This window comes from Budorcas taxicolor, chromosome 5, assembly GCF_023091745.1.
Source record: "Budorcas taxicolor isolate Tak-1 chromosome 5, Takin1.1, whole genome shotgun sequence".
Lineage (NCBI taxonomy): Eukaryota > Metazoa > Chordata > Mammalia > Artiodactyla > Bovidae > Budorcas > Budorcas taxicolor.
Genome location: NC_068914.1, coordinates 55,135,342 through 55,161,945, shown reverse-complemented (window position 1 = coordinate 55,161,945; position 26,604 = coordinate 55,135,342). Strand labels below are relative to the sequence as shown.

Below are 26,604 nucleotides of genomic sequence, written 5' to 3'. Positions count from 1 at the left end.
ACCCAGCACAGCCCAAAATAAACAAACACAATTTTAAAAGGGAAACAAAAAAATAAATCACTGCTGAAAAGAACACCCTGAAAACCACAACTGCATATTTCACTTTCCATGCAGATGACACCACCCTTATGGCAGAAAGTGAAGAGGAGCTAAAGAGCCTCTTGATGAAAGTGAAAGAGGAGAGTGAAAAAGTTGGCTTAAAGCTCAACATTCAGAAAATGAAGATCATGGCATCCGGTCCCATCAATTCATGGGAATTCGACGGGGAAACAGTGGGAACAGTGTCAGCCTTTATTTTTTTGGGCTCCAAAATCACTGCAGATGGTGACTGTAGCCATGAAATTAAAAGACACTTAGTCCTTGGAAGAAAAGTTATGACCAACCTAGATAGCATATTCAAAAGCAGAGACATTACTTTGCCGACTAAGGTCCATCTAGTCAAGGCTATGGTTTTTCCTGTGGTCCTGTATGGATGTGAGAGTTGGACTGTGAAGAAGGCTGAGCGCCAAAGAATTGATGCTTTTGAACTGTGGTGTTGGAGAAGACTCTTGAGAGTCCTTTGAACTGCAAGGAGATCCAACCAGTCCATTCTGAAGGAGATCAACTCTGGGATTTCTTTGGAGGGAATGATGCTGAAGCTGAAACTCCAGTACTTTGGCCACCTCATGCAAAGAGTTGATTCATTGGAAAAGACTCTGATGCTGGGAGGGATTGGGGGCAGGAGGAGAAGGGAACAACTGAGGATGGGATGGCTGGATGGCATCACGGACTCAATGGACATGAGTCTGAGTGAACTCCGGGAGATGATGATGGACAGGGAGGCCTGGCGTGCTGCGATTCATGGGGTTGCAAAGAGTCGGACACAACTGAGCGACTGAACTGAACTCTACTAAGTTTTGGGCATCCAAGGAATATAACTTCTTTTCCTCTTGGATTCTAAATTACTGAACTTGGAAGACCTTTGAATAAATCCAAACTGTAAAACTAACTTCCAGCAAAAAGAACTTTTCAAACTCAATAGTAAATAACCATATTTACTAAGATTTGAAGCTAATATGGAGAAGAGTAAGCATTTTGAACCAATTTGAGATTTTAAAAGTTAAGTCTTGTATCCACATGAACTTGCTATAATATTTTTATTGGTAAATATAATATACTCGGACACAAAACACTGTTAAAATCACCAGGTTTGGCTGCCTTCATCTATATATGCCCTATTTCAACATGTTTGACTGTGACAATGGAACCAGTTTAGACACTGAACACTAATCTGCTCATAAATTCAATCATCATGAAGCATGTTTAACTGTGCCCGGATATCACCAAGTTTACACTGAGAAAAATACCCAATAATCTCTGGAAGGAATGTTAAGGTCAAACACTAGGCAACAAGGGCGTGAGGCAAATTTGATTTTACTTCATGTCAAAAATAAGTACAAAGTCAGTGACTCAGAGCTGATTTTACACTGTGACTAATCTTAGACCACCATAAATTAGAAGTTTGCAACAGCTATAAAACTGCTTCCATTCTGAACAATGAATCTCTAGTTCTTACTAATGTCTCATCTACAAACAATTCATGTGAACCCAGATAAAAGCAAATTATTTACCTTGTAAAAATTGTAATCATAAATACAATTACATATTAGATCTGGAAATTAATTTCAAAGACAAATTATTTAAATATTTTTGAAGCAGCAATACTCATATTTCACATGAATGACTCTCCTTAAATTGAAAGAAACTTACATTTACTGTGGAGAAAATATCTATACTTTTGCCTGATGGAAATGTGGACATAATGCATCAGACTGGAGTAAAACCCTTATACAAAATCATGAATTTCATGAGAACACAATTCATTTCTTTCTTTTACAAAAATCTGAGTGCCTAGAATGCCCATGTCTCTCTGCTCTGAACTGTTAGTAAAACAAAGACAAGTAAGACAGTCTCCACAAGCAAAGAGCATACATATACAGTGGAATAGAATGGTTCTCAAATTTCAGCACTGTCTCACCCACCTATCTTGTTTAAACGAAGATTTGTGAATTTTATTTTCTAAACTCTGATCCCATAGGTCTAGAGTAGGGGCCTCAGGGATGTACAGGTGTGTTCTGATGCAGGGAGTTGGAAGTCCAAACTTTGAGAAACACTATCTTTAATGACAAGGGAGGGAGCACAGAATACTTAGTACAATATGTCTAATACCTGCCTAATTCATTGGTTTAGAATTCCAGCAACCTCCATTCATGTGGTCTTTTAATCCTGAGTTAAAATCTAATTCAAATCTTTAATTAAAGGATTTCTTTTGTACAAAGACCCATCCTTAAGTTCAGGCGGCTCTACATCAAGTGTACATACTTTGATTGTGTGTCTCTTTTCATTGCACTTCTGCTTCATTCCTGTGACTGCACAGCCATCTGGAGTACCAGTGGGATCAATAATAATAATGAGTCCTCTGTCTTGTTTTCTGAGTCTCAGACCTCTCATTTATCTCAGAATTTCTGTCCTGTCTTTGGCTGCCCTTTATCTCAGACCCAGCTCCCGCCCAATGATCAGGACCATTTTACCTGGTATGAGACCACCCTGGTGGAGACCAGCTGCCTGGCTGTGAACATGTTTCCTTCTCTCAGACTCTGTATGGTGATGATGTGCTGCCCACCCACTGAGGAAACACCTGCCACCCCTTTCTGGATCTCTCTGACACTGTTTGCCTGTCCTCTCTGCTACATATCACCTGCCATCAAAATCCCTAGGTCTTCCAGTCCAGTCACTCCCAAATTTACAAAGTCATCAGAGAGATGCTTAAAAGTATAGATTGTTAGGCTTCATCTCTTGAGAGATTCAGCCAAGTCAGGGTGATGTCCAGGAATCTGTAGTTTTAATGCTGCTGCTGCTGCTGCTAAATCGCTTCAGTCGTGTCCGAGTCTGTGCGACCCCATAGACGGCAGCTCACCAGGCTCCTCCCTCGCTGGGATTCTCCAGGCAAGAACACGGGAGTGGGTTGCCATTTCCTTCTCCAATGCATGAAAGTGAAAAGTGAAAGTGAAGTCGCTCAGTCATGTCCAACTCTGCGACCTCATGGACTGCAGCCCACCAGGTTCCTCTGTCCATGGGATTTTCCAGGCAAGAGTACTGGAGTGGGGTGCCATTGCCTTCTCTGAGTCTTAATACTTAGCATATCATTAAAGACTTGTATACAAGAGTAAGTAAAACTTCTGGAGTATTCTGAGCCATCTCTTACACACATCAATTTTCATTATCACCTCTGTGCTTCAGATTCTTAAAATCTGTACATTTAATTCTTATCCTTTAGGAAACAAAATTCAACAGCCAGCACATAAAGGTTCTAGATTGTATATTGAGCCAATTCAATCAAAGTAAGTGGGAGGAAAGATGGTCCTGATGAGCAGGCTGGATAAGTATGGGTGATAAGGCCACTTTAGGGTATTATTATAGGAAGCAGCAAGTCTGAAATTAAATGGGGACAGTCAAGTTGAAGAAGAAGGGGCAAATGGCAAAGACTGAATTGATAAGTCCTGATTATGTGTAGGAGAGGTGGGAAAAAGAATCACATAAAAACATGAGGCTTTGTCTCCAATTGATTATAAAGAACAGGTACAGAAAAGTGAGGGAGAAAAGGAGAATCCACATTTCATGAATTCCACTTGGAATATAGTTAGGGCTGATATACCAACCAGGGCCTCAGTTGAAATTTTCTAACAATTGGTGGGATTGTTGGTGTGCGTGTATGCACACAAAAGAGTGAGAAAGAAAACAAAGTGTATGAGAAAGTAGATCAAATTGATGGAGCTATGTTTTAGAGGAGACATGAGTTTGAAACAAAAATGAGCAGCTAGATTCCTGAAAACAGAAAGGCAGTGACATCCCCAAGGGAGGATATTTTGAGATAGAAATAAAGATATGGGTAAATTTTGAAGGAAAGAAAATCAAAATCTTTGATGCTATTAGTAAAATGAATATGAACATCAAAGATGGATGATAATGGGGGTAGATTATATTCTGAGTAACAGCAGAATTTTACTATGGAAAATTGATGAAGTGTAAACAGGGATATACACACTGTATATCAGATTGTAGGGCAGTTGGGAGAGTTAGAAAATAGCTCAGCAAGGTAGAACCATTTACATTTTTCTCCAGCACTGTTCATCAGCCAGCATCCAGTGAAAACAAACAGTGAGGTCCATTTAGAGTAGGGCATCTCCTGGAAGGTGAGTCACGATGACATATTTTGAGATGCATTATTCCAGATGAACAGGGAAAACCCTGAAGTCTCAAGAAATGTTTCTTTAAAGGATGAGAAGAAAAGGAGGCTGACCTGGATGCTGAAATCAGAGAGAAGTCACACTGTGTCCTGAAGCTCTGTGGTGTACAGCCTCGAAGACAGAAAAGTCGAGGAAACTGGGTGATGCTGATTTCAAAAGGAGGAAAGGGCTAAAAGACATTTCCAAGAAAGGATCTAGATGTGCCAGAGGTCAACAATTATGTGAACCCCCACGGTCCCCACTAGGGAGGACCTCCAGGGAAGTGGTATCACCAGGAAGGAATCGGGCTTTCATTGATACGAAGAAGTCTAATCATTAGAGATGGTAGATGAAAGAGATTATGATAGAGGGTGGATCACTGTTAGGGAGGGTGAGAGTTTTCTTCTTTGAAAACTAGAGCTTAGTGACCTAGATATCTTTATCCCAATAATATAAAGATGAAGGCTGTTATAAAGAGAAGGAAATAGAAAAAAGTGAGCTGACACTGCAACTGTACAATTCAGGGAAGCATTAAGAATGGCACAAAAATCCATTTTAAAAAGACATTATATATTTATCCCCCATTTTAAATTATGATAAGACAGAATTCAATGTTTGGTGTTTATATAATAAGAAATACATACTTGTAAAACACAAAAGATTTTCTCTTTTTTCCTCCTTTCAATCTCCCATTGCTGTGGAAGTGGTTCAATGCACCATGCAGCTGGTCCTTACGTATATATGGGATAAAAAAGTATGTGTTCTGTTTTTTAATATTTCTTATATAGTTTTGGGCAAATATGCTCTAAAGATGACAAATGTTATTGACAAACGTAAAACACAGTCCAGGAACAGTTATGTGTTGCAGGCTAGTTCCCTTTTTCAGGTCAATTCCTTGTTACACATCAGTTACCTGTCTCAGGTAGCGTGCTGACGTTGCAGGTCATTTCATTACCTTCACCAGCTGAGGTTGAAGCTCTTACTTCAAAGACATAAGAGGTATTGGCAAGAAGTTTCATGAATGTATACATGTGATCTTGGGGAGAGATGTTTGTAGCATTCCTTTCAACCGTTATCGTATAATGTGTAATTATTCCATTTGCTTTTTTGGGTGGATCCCACTTGACTGAAGCTGACTGCCAGCTAGTTGCCGTACACTGCATGTTTTGTACAACATCTGGAACTTAAGAGATAAGCAAATGCCCAAAGTTAAAATTTATACACATGTAACAGATAAATGATTTAATTATGGGATTTCTAGATAAAATCATGTTTAGGAGTAGAGACAGAATGAAAACATAACATATCAACCTTTAAAGTGTGTTAGCCATTTAGTCATGTCCAGCTCTTTGCAACCCTATGGACTGTGGCCCTCCAGGCTTCTCTGTCCATGGAATTCTCCAGGCAAGAATACTGGAGTGGATAGCCATTCCCTTCTCCAGGGGACCTTCCCCATCCAGGGATCAAACCCAGGTCTCCCACACTGCAGGCAGATTCTTTACCATCTGAGCCCTTCAACATGTGCTCAGAAACTTCTTAACATGGACTGAATCAAATGGGCCATTTTCTATGTAACTATGTTAATTCTTACAATACTGAATCCACCACTGAATATTCTCCTAGGCCCAACATCAACACAACCTCAAATACTCAGAAGCAACTGGATAGCCAGCTTCAAGTTCAGGCAGTGGTTGAAGCCTGCCCGACTCATCTTTTAATGGGAAGGAGCAGTCTTAGCCATACTTTATGATGGAACTTTCTAATGCAAAACACCCCAGGTGGCTTAGTGGGTAAAGAATCTGCCTGCAAGGCAGGAGACGCGAATTCCATCCCTGGGTCAGGAAGATCCCCTGGAGAAGGAAATGGCAACCCACTCCAGTATTCTTGCCATCGGAAGATCCCGCAGACAGCGGGGCCTGGCGGGCTGCAGTCCATAGGGTCGCAAAGAGCCGAAAGTAACTGAACAACTAAGCACGCACACATAGATGTAGATGCAGGCGCCTCACCTATGTGGCCTAACAGTACTAGGAACATGTAACTAAATTTAGGACTTTGCTTATATATTCAGATGACTTTTTTGTAAAAATCGTGAAGACCTGATCCCTCAGTACTTACACATACACACACACACACACAAAGACTGAAGATGGAAACCAGCCCCAGTTTTTAATTCAATCCCAGTTTTTCCTAGAACTTCCTTGAATTTACTTGGAAGTAGGCACTATATTTGGCAGATCTACAGCCCACCAGCCTTCTCCGTCCATGGGATTTTCCAGGCAAGAGTACTGGAGTGGGGTGCCATTGCCTTCTCCGAGTTAAAGAGAACTACCCCAGGCCCACCAAAGTGACCCAGAGAGTGGGTACTTCTAGGGAAATATCTGATTATCTAAATGTCCCCTCATGTTGGCATAGCTTATCTTGTTACAATAAAAAGAGGATGCTGTAAAGAAAATTTGCATATTGTCAGTTTGTGGATTACAAACAACAAGCAGTAAAAAGAAAAAACCTGTCATTATGGGGAAGCAGATTTATTTAAAGAACATTCAAGTCATATTTGACTTGCTTACAGTTCTCTCCTCTCGCCTAAATTTCTGTCTTATCTTTACAAATCCTTCATCCTCTGTAAGATAAAGGCATCAGAACTAAAGAATAACTTAGGGAGGGTGTGTGGCATTTAAAGAAAAGATGATTCCTCTGTTGATCCAAGATTCTGGCAGTTACATATGTTTAATTATTTGCTTTCTTATTTTCAAAAACATATACCATTATTTTCAAAAGTAAATGAACAAGAGACAGTTGATAATGTGCTTAAGTTTAGATTATAAACCTAGATTTTATGAGCATCCATTTTACTGACTCTATAAACCTAAAAACAATTAATTAACCAGCAGATATTATAACACTTCAAGTTGGAAATTTTATTTAACCAATCAGGCCATAGCGTTTTATGGAATTATTTTATTTCACTGGTAAAATATATTTATAGGTTTACAGAACACTGTCTACAAGATTAGCCTTAAATCTCTATCAGTGTACTATGTGTGTAAATGGTTCAAATGTTTCTTTTTTCTTATGGGTTCAGCGTTTTTCCATAGAATCACTAATTTATGACCCACATTTCCTGCAGCCACGTCCACTTTTCACTAGAGGTCAGAGGCTGATGTTCCAGTTCAGTGTTTTCACTAATTTCCTCAGCCTTTTTCATCTCACTGCCTGAATCATGGCTTCTTCATCTGAATTATGGGACTAGGGCATCAGTAAAATTTTTTGAGTACTTGTGTGTCCAACACTCTAATAAGTGCTTTATATGGATCTCTTCAAATATTTTTTCATAACAGCTATGGGTGGCTACTGCTAAAATATGTTTCTTTTTGGTTAAAGATATAGAGGCTCAGCAGTCATGTGCCTTTGCCAGGGTTTTACTAGTAAGCTGCAGAGCTTGGATTCAAATCCAGACACTGATTTCAGAGCGTGCACTTTTATCCACTATAAATACTATTTACTAAGCATGTCTTAGGGGCATGCCATGAAAACAAAGTATCACATATTCATGAATTAATGTGAAATGATTATCAGTGAGTGGTCTACAATTTCAATTTAGGGATTCACTAAATGCATCCAGACCTACAGGGAAGAAATGACTAGCACAGAATCAAGGGCTTAATCAATTAAAAAAAAAAAATAGAGAGTGAGGAAGAGATGCCTTTAAAAACATGTGCTTCCAGTTGAGAGAGGGAAAAGTATTAAATCTTTAAATCAGTTCTATATGAACACTATTCAACACACAAAATCGAGCTATGGCATGTCATGACACACAGGTAAGTTGTTTAATTAGGCCAATGGTATTTCATAGTCTTCATAGGCCCTACCACATGTCACAGATGAACTATGGAGCAATACAAGCTTACATACTGACTAGTACTCTTCAAATGTCACAACATACATTGTTGTATTTATTGTGATACCATTTTGTACAATATACAAAAAAATCATAGATTTTTTTCATGAAAATATGAATCAACTAGTTAAAAGTGATTAATGGCTTTTCTCTTTTTTTCCCCACTCCCAGCAATCTCAGGTAGTACTAGGAACTAGGTAATTTTCATTTATATCTAGTAGTATACTTTGCTCCTAAACTGGTCTTTTATTTCAACTTCCTTGGTCCAAAATGAAAAAACATGCATAAATGTATATCTATTTGATTGCAGACAACAAGATCCAGTCTAGCCTGAAAGCACTAAAATTCAGCTTCTTCGAGTGAACAATTAAATAGTGATACTTAGTCATGTAAACTGAGAAAGGAAAGGGGAAAGTGTTATATACAAAATCAAACATTTTAGCATCCAAAAACCATGTCTAACCTGATTCTTGAGTTGTGAATTTTACTACATTACTATATTGATTGCCATTTCCAACTTTAGTAAAGGCAGTTATGCTAATGGAATAGGTGTTGATTGGTTCCAGTCCAACAAGTTTGGCTTCAGTTTGAAAACCTGAAATATTCTGAAAAGGAGGGAAAAAAAAAAATCTCTTAGTCACAATGCATCATCAAAAAACTTATTTATAATTGGAAGAAATATTTTTAATTCATAAAATTATGTCTTCTGTGTTTAACCTATGATTTAATAAGCATGGGTATTTTTAATTAAAAATTCAAAAATTAAACAGTTTTTGTGTATGCCCCAGGGTATGCTCAGCTGATGGCACAAGGATGAACTGGACACTCATCAACACTGAAGAAACTCATAATTGCCATTGTTTTTTAAAGCTGAAGTATTTTGTTTTTACTTTGTCTCTCTGATTTTTACTTAGAATTACATATGATTACTTCCTTTAAATTTGCTAAAATTAAAGTCCTCAATTGGAATCCAACTTATGAGCAGTCAGTGGTACTTTATTTTTCTTGAATTCATCAAAATTCATTTTTTAGTTCTCAGTAACATTCCATTTGTAAATTAATTTATTCATCGGCTGTGATATGCTAGGCACTGAGAACACAGCAGTGCATGAAACAGAACCTCTGCTCCTATGAAGCTAAGCTTCAGAATTACAAGTTCTTCCCAGACAATTCCTAAATTTCTAATTTTATGCAATCTTTTAGGAAAATGAAAAAAATGAACAAAACCGTTATCACAGATGTACAAAAAAGGATATGGTTTCTCCCAGAAAATTTAACCATCAAAAACAAACTTCATTCAAAGAGGATTGTCCTAACAGAAGGAGCACTTAAGATTCACAGTTGTCCTATGGGGGAAAAAAGACAACCTCTTCTGTGGTATAATTTTAAGAATACTGTATTATATCTGATCCCAAATATAAAACAGTTTGACTTATACATTAAACATTTCAGTGGCAGAAATTTAGCAAGAATACTCACTCTCAGGGCACTCATAGTTACAATCATATTTTAAATTAATCTCTTACAAGTTATTGATATCCTTTATGAATTCACTGTATTATACAATTTTCTTTCATTGTTTCTTAATTACTATTTACAAAGCTCATGGTTAGATAACCAGGAGATTATAAAGATATATAAGATGTGGTCCCTGTCATCCAGGAACTGTTATATTCATTAGGAAAATCTACCAACAACTGTATACAGAGAAAAAAATTAAACACAAGCAGATGAATTTTGACTTGGGTTAGAAGGGGTGAGTGAGTACACAGAGAAATGACTGAACTCAAGATATTATAATAAAAAGTGTGAGTAGCTTATTGGATAGTAGATAGACTGACAAATTAAACTGTAAAAGGGAGACATCAGTAAGGAATATTTTCAAACATAGTTTTAGCAGAACTTTCTCTTTCAGGATGTGTGAGTGACCTGACTGGGATGGCAGGAACATCTGGAGCGGTCCAAGAGTTATCAGGCCTCCATAGACACACATATCCCTGGGAAGGTAAGAGAGAAAAGAGAGAAAAGAAACTGCTGTGTGGGGCACAGAGGGAGCTGAAAACAGAACAGAAAACAGGAGACCACACTCAGAAAGAAAGCCACACAGTGGGAGGAAAGCAGATGCATTAGACGCTGGGAAAGGAAAGACGATGGCAAAGGGCACATACAGAGGGATCAGAAAGATACTAAGGCTATGAGCGTTCGTAGGAGACGAAACAGACGCAGGAAGGAATGACTAAAAGCAGTAGCAGATTTTAAAGGAAAACTACTCTTTCCACCTCAAAAAGGATATATTTAATACTTTATGGTAGCAATATTATGTTTATAATATAAACATATTTATAGTGAAATTTCAATGGGAGCATTTCTATTGAGAAAACAGATGTCTAAAAATCTTAGAATATAACATTCTCATATTCAGGTAAAGAAGCACTGTCATTTCAGGGTTAGTGTAATTACAATGCTGAATGAAATTCGTTCTTTTGCAAACGATGACAAAAAGAACAATAGGTAACATGTTTTTCACATACTGGGGATTGTTTTAAATGTTTGATACAGATTTTCCTCTTACAAGCTTCACTTTTTAATGGCTGCATCTTTACAAATCCCATTTTGCACTTGAGGAAACTGAGTCATAAGAAGTTAAGGAACTGCCCTAAGGCAGCACAGTAAGTATTGAAGGCAGGGTTGCAACCATTTGGAAATTACTGCAAATTATTCCAACCAGTAATTTGATGCCAGAGTCATTAGCTAATGGCGTTAATGGTAGACATCTCTGCTCTGAGGGAAAGATCACACATATATATCCACGCTTCAATATTCATACGTGTTTATCCTAGGAATGGCCATATTCCTTCTTATTTAAAGATAATAAAAATCATTATTCCTCATGCCATAGCATTAGCATCATAGCATCATAGCGCTGCTTTTGATTTTGTTGTTATTCACTTTGTAAGCTACACATGCTATAAAAATAATTTACCATCCGCAATAAATTATAATGCATATAATACTGGGGACGATGTTTATGCAGGATTTTTGCATCCTCCATGCTGTAACTGAAAAGCATTCCAGTACTTCATTTGCCTTTGGGGAAAAAAATAAGAACACTTTCTCAAATAAATGCTAGTCTATTACAATATATTTTGGCAATTAAGTGCTATAAATCATACAGGTATATTTGAGATCCTTTGTTACATTAATTCTTTGGGTATTTTTCATTGATTCTGAAACCTAAAAATGGAGGAGCAAAAGGGCGTTTAGAATGGAAACGAATTAGCATTGAAGGAAAAGAATAATGATATATCATAAAAGACCAATTAGTGTGAAATTGTACTATATCTGGGAAGGTTACTAGAAGTCCAGGATAAACACATCTCTGAAAAGGTTTAAAATATTCACTTGGTACTTCTTTTAACACTTGGTAGTTTTCCCTTAGTTATGGTTTCATTTTCTACAGTTTCAGTTACCTGCAGTCAAGCTCAAAGTCAAAGTAATTCAAGATACTAAATGGAAAATTCGAGAGATAGACAATTCATAACTTGTACATTGTGAGCTGGTCTCAGTTGTGTGATGCAGTCTCCAGGCATCCTGCTTCATCTTGCCCTGGGTGTGAATTATCCCTGTGTCCAGCGTTTCCTGCCTGCTAGTCCATGGGCTTTTTGGTTATCAGATCAACTGTGGGATAGCACAGTCTTGTATTCAGTACACCCTTATTTTACTTAATAATGGCCCCAAAGTACAAGCGTAGTGATGCTGGCAATTCAGAGATGCCAAAGAGAATCCATCAAGTGCTTCCTTTAAGTGAATAGATGAAAGTTCTCGACTTAATAAGGAAAGAAAAAACATCGTATGCTGAGGCTGCCAAGATTTGTGGTAAAAACGAAGCTTCTGTGAAATGCTGTTAATTGGGGAAGAAGGGAAAAAATTGTACAGGTTCTGCTGTTGTATCTCAAACTGGAAAAGTTATGGCCATAGTGTATGATAAATGCTCAGTTAAGATGGAAAAGGTGTTAAATTTGTAAAAGAAGATGTTTTGAGAGAGAGAGACAACATTCACCTAACTCTTATTACAGTTTACTATAATTTTTTAAATTTTGTTGTTAGTTATGGTTGTTAATCTCTTACTGATCACAGCTATGGATGTATAAGAAAAAACAGTACATATAGGTTTAGTACTATTCTTGGTCTCAGACATGCACTGGCAGTCCTTGAATGTAACCCTTGCAGCTTTAGGGGGATGACTGCAGACATATATTACACTTGAGACAATAACAGGTTATAAATAGTCTGAAAAAATTTACTGTATACTTTTGCAGCATTAACAAAATGGTGTAATTATTTCTTAACTTGCAGATATTTAAAAACTTTAAATTCTATTAAAATGCTCTAGAAAGTACTTTACTTTCATATCTGACAAATGTTTGCTGTCTTTTCCTCAAGCATCCTTAAATTGTGGGAAACCAAAGAGATTTTTTTTTTTAAAGATGGCTTTTGTGTTATTTAAAACAGTCCATTTCCCCCCGCATGTCAAAATATTTTACAAGAATTTCTAAGTTTTCGAAATAAACATACAGTGTTATAATCAACCTACCTTATAAAATATAGTATCAGTTTCATGTTCATGAATTTTTAAACTATATATTTTAACAATACCGCCTGGAACAGGACTTGGACTCCATTTCAGCCATACAAGGTCTGAAGTATAGTTGACTAAAGTCAAATTTTGAGGAGGTGCTAAAGGCACTGCAGGAAAACACATTACAAAACTTACATTCATAACATTTTTAGCAGAAAAACATCATCGCGACTCTAGCTTCTGGAAGACACTAGTTAAGAAAGATTTATAAACTGATCATATTTTAATTGCAGAAATAAAGAGCATAAGTCGCGATGCTTTGTACTTGGAACTCAGAAGTTCCAAAGTAGCTTTCAACAGAACAATTTGTTCTGAAACTCAAATTTAAAATGTTCAGCAAAGCAGATGAATAGTTGTCAGCCTGTTACAAATAGACAATCAAATCTCCTTTCATTTTCCATGCTTTTCCTTAGAAAGAGACAGCAAGTGCTGCAACAGTAAAATCATTGGAAGAAACATGGATTCTGGCTTACCTGACTCATCTGTGTAAAAGAAAAGAACACTGGAAGGACCGAGTCCTTTTATAGTTCTTGCTGCAGCAAAAAAACTATATAATGTAAATGGTGAAAGCTCTTCCAGTATTACATAGTTATCAGAAGTAACAAAAGAATAATTCTCACTTGGTCCTTGTAAAGTTAAATCATAACTTATTATTGCACCATTTGGTTTTACTGGGGGATCCCATGATAAAAGAACTGAGGTAGAGGAAAGGTTTTTAAAAGTGTTGATTATTGGTGAAGTTTCTGGGACTATAAAAGAAAAAAAGAATATTAAATGAAACAAAAGTGAATTAGTATCAAAAAGAAGAGGCTTCATTAGTAATGGGACTTAATTTTATCAACAGGTAATTATTTTAAGAAACTATAAACCTTATTGTGCTTATTGAAAGGCTAATTACTTAAGAACAAACAGAATCTACGTAGTGATAAGAATAACATTTTCTAGCAGAAAGCAATATAAATAAGAGAACACCAACTATCTGCGTAATAGGCAATAAAAGGGTCCAGCCTACCATCTTCTTCAGTTCGGATGTGTAGTTGGGCAGTATATGTATCAGAGAATCCCTTTTCTGTTGATGGAGTGACTTTTAAGATATAGTCAGTATATTTTTCCAGATTATCAAAATACACGCTTCTCTCATATGTAACTAGAGGTGGTCTCACGTGGCGAGGAGTCTGCTGTGAGCTCAAAGAAACATAGTAGAACACTAGACCGTTTGGTTGAGATGGAGGGCCCCAGCTTACATTTATTGCAGTTGACGAAATGGACTCGTAAGTCAGGTTTCCAACAACTCCTTCAGGTACTATGATAGGTAATGTGCAAAATATAAAAATCATCAGTCACCCTAGGTAAAATTTAAGTAAATTCACAAACCAGAGGCTCACTGTTGAAAGGGCAACTACATCACCAGCTTCTACAGTGTTTAGATCCACACGTGGTAACATCATCTACTACAAAATACCTTCTAAATAATTACATTAAAATTATGTTCAAATCATTCAAGGTAAACCTTGTCATCTCTAATATGTGTGAATTGTTTTATACAATACTCTCTTGGCTTTTCTTTCCTACAAAATGGGTATTAGGAGTCTGTGTAGATTTTGAGTATGTGATGGAAATTATGTATATGAGACTATCAGTGTGCAAGTATGTACATATACATGTATACTCAGATTTTTTATTTCTTTCTTCTGGAGATTATCCTTATTGTACATGTGAAGTCACCTAGGACCTCTCACCAGGAATAGTACACAGAGTTTATTAGTTATGGTGCTATAATATTGACTGATAAAACATTATAGGTTGGTGAAAATCTTGGGAGAGATCTCCACTTAAAGAATGCCTGAAATGATGTTGACCACATACTGCTCTAAACATTTTAGCTAAAACTCCCCCAAACTTATATATTCTGCATATTCTATCATAGCTACACTGCTCATCAGTGAGTAACCAATTTGAAAGATTATTCCCAACAATGGGGAAAGCATTCACTCTTCATACTTAAAGTGTCTGTCAATTTATAATCTTCAAATAATAAACATGAAATTTTACTCTCCACAGCAATTTAGGTCAATATCGTTTCTTAATAAGAGACTAGCCTTTTAAAAATAAATGGACCATAGAAACAACCACAAGAAGAAGTAGGTAGTGATCCATGCATCACTGTATTCTCAAACAGAAACCTAAAAAACAAGAGCTTCAATCATTATAGTTTTCTGAATACTCCGCACAAACAGGATTCTGCAGAATCCACAGAAAAGGAAAATGTCAGAGTTAAAAAAAAAAAGTATTTGGGGCATATTAGTCATAAACACAATAAGAACAAAATGCTGCATAAAGTCCTTTGTGAGTTCAAAGACTGAAAAGGAAGCCAGTTGCTAGAGAGAGGAACAATGTCATATCTAGAGCAAATGGATATGAAGTACTGGAAAATCTGTCCACACATGCAACAGTATTTTTCACATCCAGAAGCGATGGCTGTGATATCTTTTGAAGCAATAAAGGTGACAGAATTTTTATAAATGGATGGTAGCAGTTTCCATGAATAGAAAAGGTTGTTACTGTTGTAATAGGTTTACAGCTATATTAATGCATTTTCAAATTTCTCTGACTAGTTAAATGTGCCTAAATAAAATATAGATTTTAGCACCAATACATACAAATAGAAAAAGATTCTGAAAAATTATAGTTTTAAATTTAATCCTATTAAAGATTAACAAATGCTTTTCATTTACATACTGTCTTGATCTGTGTATACGTGAACTATGCCACTGCTTTTATTCCCATTTCCAACTGAAGTACTTGCTGTTACCCAAAATGTATAGTAGCTGAATATTGCCAGTTTATCTATTATTGCAGATACAGTCATATTGTCAAAGTCATTGGTTACTTCATGGAGTGTAAAATTCTGAAAAATAAACATATTGTTTTTAATTGTTCAGAATATATATTTTTAGTATATATAAGCATTTCAAAGTATCATAGATTGGTTGCCTCATTGTTTTAATATGTTAATTTTTGAGGAAAATCAACATAGAATTTTTTTATCGCAATAATTAAACTGGAAATATATTTGTACTAAAAGAGGAATCAGTGGTAGCAGTTTTATTAAAATGATACACAGATTAGCAAAGAGTTAAAACTCCAAGCTTAGCTGGCAGTGGGGAAGGTCTAATAGTGAACCGAAAATGCTACAATGTGCTGATCAGTATAGTTCCCTCACAAAACATTGAAGTATTTTTCAAAATTTGGCTATATATTTTTAAACAAATTTGGGAATATTATAAAAATTTTCTTTTTTTCCTTCCTATCAACAATGGAGGAATTATGAAAGTCTTCACCTCTATGAGTTCAAATGGTTATAATTTCTTTTTCTTTTCTTTTTCCTTCCCTTTTTCTTTTCTTTTTCTGTACTCATGTAGAGAAACAGGAAAGCAGCTGGATACACTCTCACATGAGCTAAGAAAAAATTTTAAATTCTCTTGCCTGACTTCTAGTTATATTTGTTCCAAGCCATTTTATGATAATTAAGGAATTGTAATCATTGCCCCCTTTACCAAATTTTAAATACAAAACATGGTCAAAATCAACTCTAAAATAAAGAAAAATAGGCTTTTTAAAAAGTCATGCGTGTAATTAAATATGAATTAAGTATGAATAATTTTATAATAATGTAATTCTATACAAAGAAATCTGAATCATTCCAATCTGTACAAAGTCCTTAGAGTCCAAAGACCTGTATTCAATTTGGACAGAAGTCCTAGATAAATCATCTGATCGCAAAACTTGTCATCCTCTAACTGTGAAATGGGAAGAACCTCTTCAAAAGCCTTCACAGAGGGCTTTTGAAGATTAGATTATATGAGGCAAATAAAACACCACCATCTCTGGCACATGATAAAAGAAACGTAATAAATAGTAAAAGGCTATTTCAAATTAATAACACAGGATAATCAATTCGACTAAAATTTATAGTTAGCATGGCTCCGTGATGTATCAACCAACTAAATTCCGCAAAGTTCTGTGGTTCTTTGACAGTATGTGGGACAGTGAGTGTCATAAAAGATCTACTTCCATTTTGTGGTGACTTATAAAGTAATAGACAAGATAAGACATTATTAATCTCACACAAAATATGATCTGGGAACTTTAATATCTTCCAACACATATACTTTACAGATGGTATAACTGGCTCATATAATCTATCTCTTAAAATATTAATGGAGCCTTTCTATTTTTTTTTGTTATAAAATTTACTCTGGTTACATATGACCCTGATGACAATTAAGTAACGAATTACTCTGAATCACCAGAATTTATTTATGCTGAGTGTGAGTAAACATGCACAGACATGTAACACATTTAGAACCAGATCAGTTATCCAGACGATTATTCCATTCATCTATCTATTTTGAAGGGGGGAAAAAAAGCCTTGTGGTTCAAATTATCTAATTAAGGCTTATTCTTTGAGAATATAAATACAGTTGGAAGGTATTTAGTAAAAACTTCTCAAACTTGATTAATCAAACCAGTACTTATTTAACACATTTTAATAAAAAAACTAATAGAGTTTTGCCAAGAAAATGCACTGGTCATAGCAAACACTCTCTTCCAACAACACAAGAGAAGACTCTACACATGGACATCTCCAGATGGTCAACACTGAAATCAGATTGATTATATTCTTTGCAGCCAAAGATGGAGAGGCTCTATACAGTCAACAAAAACAAGACCAGGAGCTGACTGTGGCTCAGATCATGAACTCCTTATTACCAAATTCAGATTGAAATTGAAGAAAGTAGGGAAAACCGCTAGACCATTCAGGTATGACCTAAGTCAAATCCCTTATGATAATACAGTGGAAGTGAGAAATAGATTTAAGGGCCTAGATCTGATAGATAGAGTGCCTGATGAACTATGGAATGAGGTTCGTGACATTGTACAGGAGACAGGGATCAAGACCATCCTCATAGAAAAGAAATGCAAAAAAGCAAAATGGCTGTCTGAGGAGGACTTACAAATAACTGAGAAAAGAAGAGAAGCGAAAAGCAAAGGAGAAAAGGAAAGATATGAGCATCTGAATGCAGAGTTCCAAAGAATAGCAAGAAGAGATAAGAAAGCCTTCCTCAGCGATCAATGCAAAGAAATAGAGGAAAAGAACAGAATGGGAAAGACTAAAGATCTCTTCAAGAAAATTAGAGATACCAAGGGAACATTTCATGCAAAAGATGGGCTCGATAAAGGACAGAAATGGCATGGACCTAACAGAAGCAGAAGATATTAAGAAGAGGTGGCGAGAATACACAGAAGAACTGTACAGAAAAGATCTTTATGACCAAGATAATCACGATAGTGTGATCACTCACCTAGAGGCAGATATCCTGGAATGTGAGGTCAAGTGGGCCTTAGAAAGCATCACTATGAACAAAGCTAGTGGAGGTGATGGAATTCCAGTTGAGCTGTTTCAAATCCTGAAAGATGATGCTGTGAAAGTGCTGCACTCAATATGCCAGCAAATTTGGAAAACTCAGCAGTGGCCACAGGACTGGAAAAGGTCCGTTTTCATTCCAATCCAAAGAAAGGCAATGCCAAAGAATGCTCAAACTACCGCACAATTGCACTCATCTCACATGCTAGTAAAGTAATGCTCAAAATTCTCCAAGCCAGGCTTCAGCAATACGTGAACTTCCTGATGTTCAAGCTGGTTTTAGAAAAGGCAGAGGAACCAGAGATCAAATTGCCAGCATCTGCTGGAACATCGAAAAAGCAAGAGAGTTCCAGAAAAACATCTATTTCTGCTTTATTGACTATGCCAAAGCCTTTGACTGTGTGGATCACAATAAACTGTGGGAAATTCTGAAAGAGATGGGGATACCAGAGCACCTGACCTGCCTCTTGAGAAACCTATATGCAGGTCAGGAAGCAACAGTTAGAACTGGACATGGAACAACAGACTGGTTCCAAATAGGAAAAGGAGTAATGTCAAGGCTGTATATTGTCACCCTGCTTATTTAACTTCTATGCAGAGTACATCATGAGAAACGCTGGGCTGGAGGAAGCACAAGCTGGAATCAAGGTTACTGGGAGAAATATCAATAACCTCAGATATGCAGATGACACCACCCTTATGGCAGAAAGTGAAGAGGAACTAAAAAGCCTCTTGATGAAAGTGAAAGAGGAGAGCGAAAAAGTTGTACTAAAGCTCAACATTCAGAAAATGAAAATCATGGCATCTGGTCCCATCACTTCATGGGAAATAAGAAAGGGAAACAGTGGAAACAGTGTCAGACTTTATTTTGGGGGGCTCCATAATCACTGCAGATGGTGACTGCAGCCATGAAATTAAAAGACGCTTACTCCTTGGAAGAAAAGTTATGACCAAGCTAGATAGCATATTCAAAAGCAGAGACATTACTTTGCCAACAAAGGTCTGTCTAGTCAGGACTATGGTTTTTCCAGTGGTCATGTATTGATGTAAGAGTTGGACTGTGAAGAAGGCTGAGCGCTGAAGAATTGATGCTTGTGAACTGTGGTATTGGAGAAAACTCTTGAGAGTCCCTTGGACTGCAAGGAGATCCAGTCAGTCCATCCTAAAGGAGATCAGCCCTGGGATTTCTTTGGAGGGAATGATGCTGAAGCTGAAACTCCAGTACTTTGGCCACCTCATGCCAAGAGTTGACTCACTGGAAAAGACTGATGCTGGGAGGGATTGGGAGTAGGAGGAGAAGGGGATGACAGAGGATGAGATGGCTGGATGGCATCACTGACTCAAAGGACATGAGTCTGAGTGAACTCTGGGAGTTGTTGATGAACAGGGAGGCCTGGTGTGCTGCGATTCACGAGGTCGCCAAGAGTCGGACATGACTGAGCACCTGAACTGAACTGAATAAAAGACACTGTGTCAGGCACACTGAGGGGACAAAAGTGGGTAATTGTTAAAATGGAGAAGAGTTAATATGAAACACAATGGACCACAATTGGAGGAGGTACAAGATGGATTGCCCAGTTGTAGCAAGGAGCTTAAACTCCACAATGTCTGAAGAAGGACAGATCACCTCACAACCAACTCAGGTGTTCCAAATCATAACCAATTACTGAAAATAACATTGATCTGCTATAATTATTTTTATGTTCTGTGATTAAACATTTATTGAGCATTATGATACAGTAGCAGAGGATATCAGGGAATGGAAAGACAAGAGTCACACACAATCCTTTTCTTCACATTATCTAGTGTGGGATAAGGGAGCTAAGACAAGTAGCAGACACCAGGAATAGAAAGTAGACTATGACGTGTCATGCATAAGGGATACTACAAAGTTCTGTGGGAAGAAGAGAAGGAAGAAAACAGCTATACATCTATCCTGCTACGTAATTTTCATTTTGATGATTTCTTCTACTCTACCATTCCAAAATAGAAAATTAAGTACTGAAGATTTTTATGCTATATTTAACTAATTTTAGAAATAAATTAAAGCCTAGATGAACCTCAAGGAATATTAGAAATGTTTTGACATCATTAGCCTGTGCCTACTTGCAGCTGTCATACTTAAAAGCAGTCTTAAAATAACTTAATAAAAGATTACATTTTCTAAGACAATGAATCGTAAATGGGATCATATTATATACTCAGGTTTGAATAAGAAAGTTCATAAAATCACCTTGAAATTATAGTTAAACTTTTGCCCTTGATTACTTAAGATGTGGACAAAGAGAGCCAAAACAGAATCAGACACAAGCTGTGAAGTAAACTGTAGTAGAGACAAAACCTTTGCTAAAGGTTCAGAACTACTGAATTTTGAATACTGAATATTGGTTAAATGCATGAAAAAAAAATCTGCAGTTTGAATGGCCTGATGACATAATAACAAATTATTAAATTTATAAACAAACTGGGAAAAAATGCACATTAAGTTTCCATTTTCCTTCCCCAAACAGAGTAGAACAAAAAGAAGCAGCAAAAATTGTTTGATGTACAGAGTTAAACAAACAGATTGTCCTTTCATACGCAACCTCACTCTTACAAGGCCTGGAGCAGAATATTAAAATCTAACCAACCTCTGGACTGTCTTTTACTCATCGCTGGGTAAGGCCTAAGACAGCATGCATGCAGAATTCTGCTCTGACACTTTTCACTAGCCTAAACTGCACTAAAGCAAGTCATACTTTAGAGAGGCTTCTGCTCACAAGAAGTAACTCTAGTAACTAAACTTGGGTTATTAATCACAAATTGAATTAGGCAACTTAGAATTAATAAGACTCCTCTCTATTCTCCTTCTATTAAAAAGGATACAATGACTTAATAGTGGTCAGAGTAATAATTAACATTCAGTCAACAGTTCCTAATAGTAAGGTACATATTCTGTAAATGGGCATTATTTCTTCTATATCAGTGTTTTCCAAATTCTATTCCAACTCTCCAATTCCTGATTCAATCACAACTGTCCAGAGTTTTATTCTTTTCAAATGTTAGAGTGAAATAGTTAGTTTGGAGAAGTAAAGGAATCCGGCTGAAAAACTAAAAATATTTCTCTAAGTGAAAGGCACTTCAGCTATTGTTGTTCGTATTTCAGAACGTATCCATCTGAAAATTATTCAACCCTACAATCTTGCATATCACAAGTTTAATAAGTGTATTTTGGTACTTTCATTACATCTGATACTAAGTGATAACAATGATGATGATGATAACCCCTTCCTACTAACAATGGAAAAATTTTAGACTTGAAGAAAAATACACAAACACATCCAAGCATGAAAACTATTATATACAAACAAAGGGGAATATTTTTTAGCTGAAAAACAATTGAGGGTAAGTGAAACCATCAATTCTCTGGAGAAACAGCACTGAGAGCCACATTTCTATACAGAATGTTTAAAAGGTGGCAGCTTCATTGCTGGTAACACATTTGAAGCTGATCCAGAGACATGTGTGTGTTTGAGTGCATGTCCGCATTCATAGACAGACAGATTAAAATATATTTATTTCTCCACCACATTTTTCTGTGTCAATGGGAGTTTTATAAAAATGTCTATACATAATTCTCAATGTAAGATAAGAGACATTTTCTACCATGCCAAGTCTTTATCAACAGAGCTGAGAGATGTAAATAAAGAAATAGGAGAAAACTCAGGTCTTACCTGGATGAAAGTACCTGAAGTATTTCTGTAATAAACAGAATAATATTGTATAATCCCATTAGGTTTTGAAGGAGGTGTCCATACAAGAAGTATTGATGAAGAACTGAGGTTTGAATAATGAACATCTTTGGGAGGATCACTTGGTGCTAAAACACAAACAGTTGAACACAAAAGTGTATGTACCTGTGTCTCCAAACAATGTCTGAACTGTTCTAAATGTTATCTATGTCTAAGTTATGACTGTTAAAAATTAAGAATATCTAATTAGAAGTCAGAAATGAAATCCGTAAAGCTCATTCGGCCATCCCCATTAACACTCTACCACAGGAATATCCAAGCAGAGGACAAATGGATTTCTTATTCGTAAAACACTATCCCAGTTCCAAATCAGGCCAATGCCTTGGATTTGAAAAGAACATATGACAAGTTTCCAATACAGAATGCATACTATGGAATTCTAGTTTAACTCAGCATTTTGAAACTGAATAATGGAGGACAAAGGCATAGAGCTGACTTCATGTATTTTATTTTGTTTCATGAAAAAAAAAAAAAAAAACCCTAGGACCTCCCTGGTGGTCCAGTGGTTAAGAATTTGCCTGCCAATGCAGAGGACATGGGTTCAATCCCTGGTCCAGGAAGATTCCACGCATTGCAGGGTAACTAAGGCCATGGACCACGTCTGCGGAGCCTGTGACCTAGAACCCAAGCTCCACAGTGATAACAGTGAGCAGCCCACACATCACAGCTAGAGAGTAGCCGCTACTCCCTGCAACTAGAGAAAGCCTGGGCACAGCAGTGAAGACCCTGCACAGCCGAAGATAAAGTAAACAATAAATTAATAAAAAAAATAAAAAGCACACTAAATGCTAAGTGTTGAGTTTTGTGCTGAGTGCATTTACAAATATAAATTCATTTACTCTTCAAAAGGACCCTAAGGTAGGTGATACACCGTATGCATACAAATGGGAAGTTGAGGCACAGAGAGATTAACTAACTTTCCCAACCTCACAGAGCTAGAGGGACCAGAAAGCAATTTTGTGTGTAACTTATGACAGATATTAGGCTTCATAAGACATCTTTATATTTAATGCGTGTTTTCTGAATAGAATATTCTTTTACTTGAGCTACATCCAGAAGAACTCACCTCCCTCAGGTGTTCGGAAGTTGATGATATCGCTTCTCTTTTCCCCATCACCAAATCTGGTACTAGCTGTTACATAAGCATGATATTCAACATTGTGGTCCAAATCTGAAAACTCTAATGATGTTTCAGTTACATTAACAGTTTTTAATGATGATCTGTCCCTAAGAGGAAAAAAATTTATCTGTACAACTGACCTTTAAACATTATATATATTTTTTCAGTGCAAGTACATTAAAAATAAGCAACATTTATGCATATTTATTAATCCAGACTAATAGGATAAAGATACTACTTATCCTGAAATGCTGAAAAGAATGTTTCAGAATAATTCAATACATAAGCTTCCTTTGCTTTCAAATATATTCCGTAGTTCAAAGAAGTATTAATAGGATGTTCATATTAGAATTTGCTTAGACTGATTCTAATAGATCTCTGGGAATTCTGTGTATTCAAAGTATTTATAGCATCCTTTTCATACCAGTGTTTTAGTTGTTGAAATAAATATTTGTTCTTTTGAAGTGTAGGTATAATCTTATTCATATAGTATATCGATCAAATCCATTTTATAAATATTGTATAACAATAACATTGATTTCAGACCCAATTCAAATAAACAAATTAAAAATATCTGAATAGCTATATCTAAAATAATGACTATGGGTTATTCTTTAATTAGAAGCAAGATTTAAAATAATGAATGTAAAACATAATAAGAAAACAAAAGGTAGAGCTTATATATCTTACTCAGCTAAAATCTTAAATGTATCTCAAATATTACTTTGGAAAATAAAGTAAATATTGATTCACACTCTTCGAGTAAGTACCAAAGTCTCAGGAGAGGGGGGAAATGTCTGAAGAGCACACTGTTGCTAAGTAATACCGTACTACAGTTCATTTCAGATATGTTACTTCACATTCCATAGAACTGGATATAGATTAGAATCTAAGCTAAAGAATATGTATATAATAGTACTGAAAACTGTGAACTTTAAAAACAAATTTATATTTTTAAGGGAAATACAATTAATTATTAAAGGATTTAGATAAGGAAATATGATTAACATCACAGAAAAGATACATATCTCATGTAATGTAATGTCTTTTTTCTTCTTTAAAAACACAAGGCATCCAAGAGGTAAATGGATATTCCCTCTGAACATAAAATGCTTTTGTTTCTCTACCACTAAAATATATGAATCCTGAATCATTAAGGGGAATAAAAGATTTTAAGTGAATTAAGGGTATACACAAAGAGACATTTCAGCCATAGTTTTACCATTACAAAAGCATCAATTCACTGTAAATACAAGTATGGTTATCTGAAAATAGTTGGAAAGCTTACCGTAGTGAAAATTATGGATTCAGAATATGCAATTGGAGACAGGCAGGATTAGCCAAGCTATTTAGTGATTTGAAACAGTTTCATCATCCTTTTCCAGAAGCCATAGGGAGAACTGAGTTCTCTCTTTGACTTCGCTGAGACTACAAAATATCTTTTAAAACTTAATGCTATAGCTGTTAGGCTATTAGTCTGAGAAAGATGCCTTGTTGTAGAAACTTTACCCAATTCCAGACTCCTAGATCATTAGAATATTACAATATAGCTAATCCAGTTCAGATCTCTAAGTTATGAAATTAGCTAAAGCAACCTAATTGCATTGTCTATTTAAAAAATTTCTCTTCCAGCATATTTTTAATAATATCTGCTGCCCTATGTGACTACCTTCTTGCCCAGATCTTCAAGCAAAATACTGTAGATAAGTATTTGCCTACAATATATAAAGGACTTTCCAGGTGCCTCAGTCAGTAAAGAATCCCCCAGCAATGCAGGAGATCTGGGTTCAATCCCTGGGTTAGGAAGATCCCCTGGAGAAAAAAATGGCAACCCATTCCCATATTCTTGCCTGGGAAATCCCATGGGCAGAGGAGCCTGGTGGCCTATAGTCCATGGGGTCTCAAGAGTTGCACACAGCTTGGCGACTAAACCACCACCACAATAAGGAAAACCCCAATTATGTTCCATAGATAATACAGAATCAAGGCAATTACTTGGAAAATGCAGGTTAAACATAAATTTTGTCTTAAATATCTGGGTATTTCAGTAAAAAAGAAGGCAGTCTTTATAAATTATCTGAATAACAAAGTCAGTAGTCCATTTCAGTTAGCATATACAGATATGGTATACACATCTACTCTAACTTATCTCCAGAGACAAAACAGTGCTAACAAAAATTTTTCAGGTACTGATAAGTCTTGTCTGTTTGGGGCTTGTTTGTTTCCTTTTGAAGTTAATTGTGGCTGATATTTGAATAACTATGGTAGGAAAATATCTGAGCATAAACTTCAGTGGGAGCTTCAACTTCTGATACAAGTTCAGAATGTATCTTGAGTTCATAAGAAATGGCTTGCTATTAAACTGAGAACCAGAAGTAGGAAAAGAAGAGAAAATGGACACTGTTCCCAAGGATCTGACTTCACCCTCTTTGCTCTTATGCTGTTGCCAGACTGGAGGAAACACATGGAAACCTCTGGGCCGAAGCCTGAGCTCTCTGCTCTCTGAACAGCCATCTCATGAACAATCCTACAGTTCAGAGGGTCACTCCATCCCATGCGTGAGAAACCCAACTTTGATGCTGCTACAATCAGGTTTTTCTCCTGGTTTTAACTTGTTTAGTTTAAAAACCTGTTTTGTTCTTATAAGTTTAAAAATATTTTATTTCCATTTATAAAAGTATGTTTTATATAAGACTTTCCTGGTGGCTCAGTAGTAAAGAATCTGCCTGCCAATGCAGGAGACACGAGTTCAGTCCCTGGGTTGGGAAGAACCGCTGGAGAAGCAAATGTCAGCCCACTCCAGTATTCTTTCCTGGGAAATACCATGGACAAGAGGAGCCTGATGGGCTACAGTCCATGGGGTCGCAAAGAGTCAGACAACTTAGTGACTAAACAACAGCATTTTATATCTTGATTTTTCACTTATGTTAAGAATAATAATCTACATAATTATTTTTTTCTAAGTTGCTTAATTTGGATATATCATAGTTCTTCAGCCTTCCCTCTATAAATTATCATTTAGGCTGTTTCTCTCCTTTTTTCTTTAGTTATTACTGACAATGATGCAGCCATCATTCTTATTCAAATATCTTTCCATAATAGTACTTATATTTCTACAGGTTAAATTCCAAATAGTGTGATTGAACCAGATGGGTTTTTAAAAAAAATTTTTAATGATAAATCATTATGATTTGGAGTCACAGCAACAAGTGTGCAAACTCACCACTAGTCTGGATAGTAATCTTAATTTCTGCAAGTTCAACTGACCAGAAACATTTAATTTGCACATCTATGACCATGAGTGAAAAAGAATTATCTTCTTATTGGTCATTTGCAGTCCTAATTTTGGAATAATTTATTTACAAATTTTCTTTTATATACTTTTAGTTCCTTAAATGGAAAACAGCATATGTTGAGGAGTTAGGGAGACATTTTTCTTTTAGATAGTGTTCCAAAAGAAGAG

General features: G+C 36.2%; 1 protein-coding gene across 1 annotated transcript in view; it reads right to left on the bottom strand.

The window, feature by feature from the left end:
* The window catches only part of PTPRQ (protein tyrosine phosphatase receptor type Q), a 236,614-nt gene that overhangs the window by 144,301 nt on the left and 65,709 nt on the right, over positions 1–26,604 (bottom strand). Inside the window, exons 18-25 of the mRNA XM_052639801.1 lie at positions 23,088–23,248; positions 21,944–22,089; positions 15,542–15,710; positions 13,815–14,105; positions 13,276–13,551; positions 12,758–12,909; positions 8,627–8,768; positions 5,179–5,448 (exon numbers count right to left, since the gene is read on the bottom strand). Of these exons, the coding sequence (XP_052495761.1) occupies positions 5,179–5,448; positions 8,627–8,768; positions 12,758–12,909; positions 13,276–13,551; positions 13,815–14,105; positions 15,542–15,710; positions 21,944–22,089; positions 23,088–23,248 (1,607 nt within the window). The remainder of the gene's footprint in view (positions 1–5,178; positions 5,449–8,626; positions 8,769–12,757; positions 12,910–13,275; positions 13,552–13,814; positions 14,106–15,541; positions 15,711–21,943; positions 22,090–23,087; positions 23,249–26,604) is intronic.